The sequence below is a fragment of the Cryptotermes secundus genome, unplaced genomic scaffold (assembly GCF_002891405.2).
Source record: "Cryptotermes secundus unplaced genomic scaffold, Csec_1.0 scaffold1247, whole genome shotgun sequence".
Classification (NCBI taxonomy): Eukaryota; Metazoa; Arthropoda; class Insecta; order Blattodea; family Kalotermitidae; genus Cryptotermes; species Cryptotermes secundus.
This window is the reverse complement of record NW_019724605.1, coordinates 238746-247996: the sequence shown is the minus strand read 5'-3', so window position 1 is coordinate 247996 and position 9251 is coordinate 238746. Positions and strand designations below refer to the sequence as shown.

General features: G+C 42.3%; 1 protein-coding gene across 5 annotated transcripts in view; it reads right to left on the bottom strand.

The window, feature by feature from the left end:
* LOC111862546 overlaps window positions 1-9251 on the bottom strand; it is a 43686-nt gene that overhangs the window by 14814 nt on the left and 19621 nt on the right. For all 5 annotated transcript variants that reach the window (XR_004512804.1, XR_004512805.1, XR_004512806.1 and 2 more), the window contains one exon: window positions 841-1252. Coding sequence is in view for 1 of the 5 variants with exons in the window: in XM_033750714.1 (XP_033606605.1) it covers window positions 841-1252 (412 nt within the window). In the remaining 4 variants the exon portion in view is untranslated. The remainder of the gene's footprint in view (window positions 1-840; window positions 1253-9251) is intronic.

Here is a 9251-nt window from a genome sequence, read left to right as displayed (position 1 = left end):
CATGATGTCATGGGTGGCTAACTTTATATTGCGATGTTTCAAAATCGTTACAAACACAATGGTTTGACTGCAATGAATGAACGAATGATCGATCTGGCAACACCATATTCCGAGAATTAACCCATGTCTTTCTAACATATTACACAGCGAGCGATTTCAGACACCTACAGTCGTGCATACCGACATGCCCCATACGATAAATAAGCTTCAACAAGAGACACCATTGAATGTGAGGTCGCCACAAGGACTTACACTGCTAAAACGCATGGTGCAGAAAATGTATTACACTGCTAGAACGCATGGTGCAGAAAATGTATGAATTTTGGGAAATTTTTTGGGAATCAGTGTAAAAAATTTGTACAGATATTAAAATCTGTAAATTAGAATATCTGATTCTATATTCTTTCTAGATTAAAGGAGCATTCATTTCGTTCGTTTATCATAAAAAATGTAGAAATCACACCATTTTTAGAAACATGCTTACAATTTCATTGCTCTAGAAGGGCGGGCATTTAAATAAACTCCGTCCAGCTGCCCCTCCCGGAAATTAAATGGCCCGTCCGATAAAGGTTAAATAAATGCTTTACTAAGTGATTAATATCAAGCTAATCTGTTTGGCTGTGGAAGTTTTAATGCAACCTAATTTGGTCATGATATGCAGAGTGCTAATGTATATTCTGTTATTTTCCATGTTTTCTCATACTATTTTAAAACCAATAAATATTCCTGAGATATTTCAGCAGTAAATAGGAGTTTATATGAGCAAGCAGCTGGACAGTTTACATCATCATGTACTGCAGCGCATAAGAATGGTCCTTGGAAACACAACAGATCCTGTACCTTTCTTATCCTCATTCACTTGAGCCTCAGGCTGTGGTATGTGGAAGCTGACATGGCACAAAAAGTGGTCAAGATTGCAGGTGTGGTAATCACAGCCCTGCCACTCACACTGCAGATCTAGATGCTTGTCCTTTAGTGTTATCCCCTTGTCCTTACGCTTCTTCGTTGCACAAGCAGATGGTACAGTGTTGACTGAATCACCAATTGCATCTGCCAAGTCACACTGATTCCTTTTCTGTGATGGCCTAGAGTCCTCCTCCTTCTCTTGCATTTGAGATGACTGACTGTCCACACATTCAGCACAGTTTGTCAGAGCATCACCTTCTGAGAATTCCTCGCTGAGAAACAACGGACTGCCTCCAAACACTTCATCAAATGATGGCATGCTGGACGTCCTGCTCACACAGCAAACCTGCAATACGTGTACAACAGCTGGTTATCATTATGGAAAAATGTTGTATTTGTGCATCCTGCTGCTTTAGTTGAGAATGTGATATACATATTGTCACATGTTAGTGACTAGACAAAGGGTTTTGATTGATAATGGATTTATTGGACTATTTTAGTATTTTTTTTATTGCTAGTGGGGTGGGACTAAGTCCCTTGTACTGCAGCCACTTCTAGCCTACTGTACCAGCCCCAGATGACAGGTGAGGGTGATTGTAGAGCAATTGGTGGAATGAAGACTGGCAGGGGAAACCGAAGTACTCAGAGGAAACCTGACCCAGCCCCACTTTATCCACCACAAATCCCACTTTACCAGACCCGGGATTGAACCCGGGCCACCACAGTGAAAAGCCAGCGACTAACCGCTTGAGCTATGGTGCGGCCCTGTAATAAGTAACTACAAATGATTATAATGGTCTCAATAATCTACAGTTCTGACTCTCAATAAAAAAATCGACGAACTGGGTCAGTCCGTCAGTCAGGTTGATGGCTGTTAGACCTTGCCAGACCAGTCACTCTTTGTTCTGAGTCCTGTGAGACTGAGGACCATATTTTACTATCTTACAAATCTGGGAGTCATGCTCCAGTTCTAACTGGGTTTGGTCAGCTCCTGACTAGCTGGTCAGTCTGGTAAATTGTTGCTGGTCCTCACCAGCACAGCTAATCTTAGTTTCAAGTCCCATCAGGACCAATGACAATATATTTCTTCTTTCCAAGACTTCCATGTGTTTTGAAATTGGGGCCTCCTCTTCGAAAAAGGAGGGTTCCAACTATTACTGGTCAGTTCCAGTGGGAGTAAGAATCTTAACTTCTCCATGTCGTCCAGACCGGTTCTGGGGCCCATCCAACCTCCTACTCAATGGGCACCAGTGGCTCTTTCCCCGGGGGTAAAGTGGCCGATGTGTGAAGCTGACCACTCACCTCCAGCTAGTGCCGACATCAAGAAGACATGAGTCTATATATCCACTTCCACACACTTCTTCATGACGTAGTGCTTAATTAGTTAAGTACAGGGGCAACTTTGACTTTTTACTTATGTTATTAAAATAGTTTGTAATTTCATCGAAGAAAATAATGTTGCGTATAGATCCGATGCTAGGCAAAGATCTTAAAACAAATAAAGAGACAACAGCCATTGCTATGCAACGGATCGCTAAACATGCCTTTACAGCAGAAGAGTTACTGTTGGAAGCGGTGTTATGCCACCTGTTGCTAGGCAGCTGAAAAAACTGAGCTACAATAATAAAAACGGGGACGTTTTGTATGTGCTCCATGCCAAGGAGTTGAGCAAAGTAATAGTCAGTATCCCATGTGGAGGCGGGGTAGAATACCTCCACTGTAGCTCTGCAAGTCGTAGGAGGCAACGGAAAGGGAACCAAGTGCCTGGGGTATAACCGGCCCACCCTGTTCCTGGGGTATATAAATAGGGGAAACTGGCCCTCCAGGTGGGGGGAATTTCGAATCTGAGATAGTAAAATGAGGTCGTAAGTCCCGAGGAACTAGGACTTGAGAATGACTGTGCTGACAAGGACCAGCAGCAATTGTAAACAACAGACACATCCTTTTGTCAGAGATGATGTTACGTAAGAGCTTCAACCGCAAGTGTTTAGTTGAAATATAAAATTACTTGTTACGAGTCTCAAGGGGCTTCTCGCCAAGACGAAATGATCGGCGGTAAACCGCCAGTCGTAAAGTAATTCTGACTTCTGACCCAGACCCACTGAGTTGTCAGTTGATAGCCTGAGAAGAGAAGAGTATGAGGTAGGTGTGAAATTCCTCCCCGCCTCCGTCAAAGTCAAAGTCACATTGTGACTGATGGTCAGTCAGTCAGTCAGTCAATCGTGGTATCGAGCCCAATCTGGGGCTCATGACCAGATATTTATTACTGCTTGGCAGTTTAGGTCTTGTTATTGTGGGGCGCCCACCCTGACGAAAAGACGGGTCTGTCTTTTATCAGAGTAATTGTCTGTAGTAGTAAGTCATTTGTCATAATGTAAAGGATATTTACATTTTACATGTTAAACATGATAATAAATGTATTAAATATATACAGGGCCCCTGTCAGTCCAGGCTCAGTACAGCAGATTATGCCTTATTTCTAGTAGCTTCTGGTACAACGGCAGTCTAGTCACTTGAATGGTCGTGTGTCTGATCGCCGCCAAGTTTAAGCCTCTTATACTTTCTGTGTCGGGCTTCGCTTGTCCGATGTTGCGAACATTCTCATTATCATGAATTTGTATGACTTCCGTTTGCTGCCTGCATAATTTTGTTATGTAATCATATACGTATGGAATTTTGAAAGCCATGTCTAAATCGCGAACCGGTGCGTGCCTTGGAAAATTGCCAATGGTGCAGAGAACCTTGATTTTAGGCGCTGCAATTCCATTAGATGGGTATTTTCCGCCTCGGGATGGACCCACAACAGACACCGTTTCCATCGTAGTAATTCAACAATATCTCAGTTGTTGATATATTGGGTTTCTGGACTTTATCCATCGTCCTGGTTTTTAAGATAACAAATAAAAACACGACGTTTCAGAAACTGGATCTCTTTCCGTCCTCAGGTGAAGGAAAACACCTATTCAGTTGGGTCCGTTAGAAAGAGCTAGCCTCAATCACTGGACCTTGTTATCTTAAAAACCAGGATGGATAAAGTCCAGAAACCCAATATATCAGTGTGTTACACACCATCATCAGAATCCTATAGTAACTAATCTCAATTGTTGTTTGCCTATTTCTTGCCGCAGGAACATGTTTACCGAGAAGTAGCCTAGCAATGAACGTCTTCTCTGACTATAGTATTTCGGGTTTGGGGCGTTATGTCACAATATTTTCGAGACAGTCAAATATTTTTGGCGCTGTTACTAGCAGACATGACACTAATGGGTTAGTATATGAACTCGATTTCGATAGGCACATAAAACTAATTTAGCGACATTTTTAGAGTATTTTGCTAACTTTTTCCAACTGCAGAGGTTATATAGTGCCGAATTAGGTGGGAAGATGATCCTAAAGGTGAGTAGGAAGGAACGTGTGAAAAAGCGGGACTTACTTTTCTGACGGCAGTAACTCGTTATTCGCCTCGTGAGGCCGGGGGATTATTTTTTTTATTAAATTCGCTTAGTGGGGGATTGAGTCCAACTGGGTCCACTCGATACGGCGGCCAGTGATTGGCCTATTGTAGCCTGTCACTAGTGATTATGATGATGGAGAATTTGGAGGAATGAAGATTTGCAGGGGAAACCGAAGAAAACACGGCCCAGTGCCACTTTGCCCACCACAAATCCCACCTGACCAGACCCGGGATCGAACCCAGGCCGCCTCAGTGGGATAGGCCGGGGGATACTGCACAGAGATCTCAGTCAGGAAAGTCCGGAATCTAGTTGACATTCAAGGCTAAACTGATACACCTGCACAATCATGCTCAGTTACACAACTGCGGTGTAACAGTCCCTTGCATGATTGTTCCGACACACTGCATAAACGCATAATTGGGGAATCTGCTTCGCCTCCCAACACGATTTGTGTCCCGTTCAAGTAACCCAACTGCTCTAATCATTTACAGGGGGTCTTTGAGTAGTTATTTCGCCTTGAAAGTGGAGACAGTAAAGGTCTCCAAAACGTTGGAACTGCAGCCTACATTTGCAAGATGCTTTCACCCATAAATGGGATCCACGTCAGTAGAAAAAACGGTTGAAGAGGGAAATTAACCTTCTTATCGAGAAACATCTGCTGTTTTTTGTAAATTTCTGTCTCCTGGTATTTCCTGAACTTTCATGCCTCTACTCTACACCAGATATAATTACATACAGGTTATTTTTTGCTGCAAAGCGAGAAGGAAAGAGACCACTGGGAAGACCTAGACGTAAATGGGAGGCTACTATTAAAATGAGCCTTAGATAAATAGGACGGTGGGGTGTGAACTTCATTCATTTGGTTCATCACAGAGACCAGTTGCAGACTGTTCTGAACATAGTAGTGAACCTTCGAGTTCCGCAAATGATTGGAAAAATCTTGAGTTGCTGAGTGACTGTTGACTTTTCAAGAAGGACTCAGCTGCCTGGAGTTAGTTCGTTAGTTTCTCTTGAATCACATTAGCATACGCTTGCAGCAGTGAGGACCTGCACTGTAGAACGTAAAGGCAACACGAGGCTTCAACAATTCGCCTTAATTTAACTACGTTTCTGTAACTTTATGCTGTTGTTACACTCTCGCATCACTGCAAGAATACTTGATAATGCTGGACGTAAAATTATGCATACAAATAAATAAAAGTACTGTACGAAAAGAAACAACTAAATATTATCATATGCAAATGGACCGCCTCTGTGGTCTAGTGGTCAGAGTTCCTGGCTACAGATCCAGAGGTCCCGAGTTCGATTCCCGGCGCTAACAGATTTTCTAAGAAGCAGTGGGTCTGGAACGGGGTCCACTTAGCCTCGTGAGGATAACCGAGGAGCTACTTCAAGCAAATAGCGGCTCCGGTCTAGAAAACCGACATTAACGGCAGTGGGGATTCGTTGCACTGACCACGTGGCACCTTCTATCCGCTAAAGTTGACACTAACTTCGCCCACAAACGGCGGTCGCTCGGTCGGTATAGTTCACTTGCGGTCTAAAACCACGGAGTTATCATATGCACATACAAAATGAAAACATATGGCACCAAACATGGAATTATCATCGAACAATCAACATAAGGTAAGCTACAAAAAGAAAGATACAAAATACACTTAAAACCAAAACATAGACTAAACAGCTTGAGAAATCTCCAAACAAAACCATGAGCTATAAGAGCAATAACACAAAGTACCCCAGAGCGACGAACAAAATAGGCATACAATTCATACAAGATGAAATCCTTACTTTCGCCTTGTACACGTCATTTGAAATTGTTCGATACTTATCGCAGGCAAACAGAGGAAACAAATGGATACTTGGTTAGTCTGTTTTTGGTTCTTTGATGTGTCGCTTGTTCTACAGCGATGCCAATGTCTAGATTATATACCATCAATGGCAGGCTGATGAGTAATTGGCTGGGAAGTATTTGGAATGAAACGTGTACTGTCTAAACAAGCCCAGAAGGACTGATGAAATTCATTAAAGCCTCAGGATAAGCTGTGTCCAAGCCGGCATTCAAACCGACGGTCTCCCGAACACAAGTGCAGAGCGTTACCATTACCAGAATACTTGGTAGCAAGAGACATGATCTAACGTTAGGGTCCATTTTTCTCAAGCCGAACTGCTGGCTACACGTCACTTTGCGTCCGGAAGGACCAGCGAATCAGCCAACCCGATCAGTGTTTTCTTGGTTTTCCGCGGCCCTGGAGGAAATACTGAGTTGCTACCCACGTTGCACTGAATGCTTCACACACAGCCCTCCCAGCATTAACCAAAATCTCATATTAATTCACTCCTTCCAACGTTAATATAAAAATTCTGATTGCATGCACTAAAGCCCCAGATCAACTTGTCCTCTGCTCAAAACAAAGGACACTTCCTGAACTCTTATACGCTTCACTTCACTTCCGTTTACTTCACGTTTCTTCACGGCATTAATTTCATTTTTTTCTAAATAGAGATTTGATCCACAGGCTGGTCGAATTATAGCATTACTGTGATGTCTACCCCTCAAAACAGAGGTTCTGCGCAATGACCCACGCAGTGACTTACACACACACTTGGCGTCGAAATGTATTTATCGCTGAATGACAGTTTTTCCGAAGGAATGGGTGTTTTGCTAGAATGTTCCACTTCCTGCATACAGGGGCCACACTCTGACAAAGGTCTCGCACAATGAGCCAAGAAAATATCCGAAGAACCAGTTCTGGGGAAGATCCGTGATGGTTGATCGTCAACTGTGTAATTTTTCTCGATATCTTTAGTTCTTGTTTTCAGAACACGCCTTTTGATCTTACGTGTACTTATAGTAACTCTCTTTACCTTAGATTGATTGCCGGTTAATTCCGAAGGTCACGCTTCGATTTAATATTTACACATAAAAAAGGAACCTTCCGTTCAATCAACTTCTCCACATGAATAAACTAAATACATTTCCACGATAGCAATCATCTCCCAACAGAAGAAAACAATGTTACATGGTTACATTGTTAACTTCGATAAGACACGGACCGCATATAAACAACATGTACAACAATACTTTTGCCGATCCGTTGCATAACAATGACAGCCGGGAAACACATAGACATATAAAGCTCTACTATTCCATTAACGCAGAAATTGGTGAACTTTCATTTTTAAGATTCGTTGCCAGATAACGTCTAGTTAATACATTCTAACCAAAACAACTGGTTATCTGTTGTGTTACTATAAAATAGGTTTTGTATTGAAACTATAGAAACGAGCTTTTGGCAAGTTTGGCAACATCCATAAAACAAATAGTGAAATGCAAAGAACTGCTTCGGTGCACATTTTTATTAACCAATATTCTTATATCCACGTACTTCGTTCCACAAAGAAAAATTATTACCAACCATCGCTCAGACCAACACAAGCAAAGTACAAGAAGAATGACCAACGGACAAATTCCTCCGTCAAATACAACATGAATCACGACGAAATGATGCAAGCACCAGCAATTTATTTCCAATGTGTATCAGGGTCAGAGTCAGAGTTACAACTGGCGGTTTACCACCAATCAGTTTGTCTTGGTGAGAAGCCCCTTGAAACTCACGACCAGCATTTTTTCAACTGAAAACTTGCGGTTATAGCACTTACGTAACTTCCTCGCTGACGAGAGGATGGGTCTGTCATTTAAAATTGCTGTTGGTCCTCGCCAGCGCAGTCAGTCTCAGATCTGATTCCTGCGGGACTCATGACCACAATTTACTGTCTCAGATTCGAGACTCCCACAACCTGCAGGGCCAGGTCCCCATATTTATGAGCCCCAGGAGCAGAGTGACCCAGTTACACCACCAGACACTGGGCCAACAACAACAACAACAACAACCTATGTTAACATAACTACAGCTACATAAATATCTGAGACCAGGCTTTGCCCACAGGAAAATTTATAATAAAAATTGTGATAAAGCCTGAATAGACCTGAAACTAAAAGAGAAAGGGAGATGAAAACTTTATGAAGCAACAAACCTACACAACAAACCAATTCCATGAGGACCAATGCGCAGGATTAATTGGAAGAAGTTGTGGAACCAGTTTGTGCTTACCGTTAGTGCCAACTTTGGAGTAAAAACAGAACACTGGAGACTAAAATCTTACAGAAACCCACGAAGAATCTGTCACATCATACAGAAGTTTTCTGTGAGTTAGAAACCTCACTGCTGATGAGAGGAATCCAGATAGGATAAATGTCCAAAATGGGTTGGCTGATTGGGTTGGTTAAGCATGCCATATGGGCCGATTCCTTATACTTTCTATACCTTCTATTACATTCAATTTCCAAAATTCTAGCATCATCTCAGCCTACCCTGTGCCGCTCTTCATAGGCATGTTGGGCTAATTTTGATTTTTCTAGAAGACCCTGTTGGAGATTGTGCCTGTGTTCACAGAGCCGCACGGCTAGATGTATCCCTGTTTCCCCAATGTAGCTTCTTTCCCATTCACGTGGAATACTGTAGATGCACTGTGCCATCTGTTGCAGATCTCTTTCCGGTCTGGTTTTCATGAGTGAACTCCTAAGAGCGTGTTTAGTTTTGAAGATGATCCCAATATTATATTGATACCTTACAAGGCTGAACTTTTCTTAAATAACAATCAAGTTCCTTCCGTCAAATGTGACACTTTTATAAGTTTTCCACCTCGTCACCACCTGCCTTACATGTTTCGGCTCACCACGGAGCCATCATCAGAGGCATTTATAGTAGAAAAAGAAATCACCAACACACAAAACTTCACTTTGTTAAAAATAGCCACGTTCCAGTTAATTAAAATAATTACAATAGTTAAAATTGCCGAGAGTGTCGGTTCACTAAAGGTTTTCCA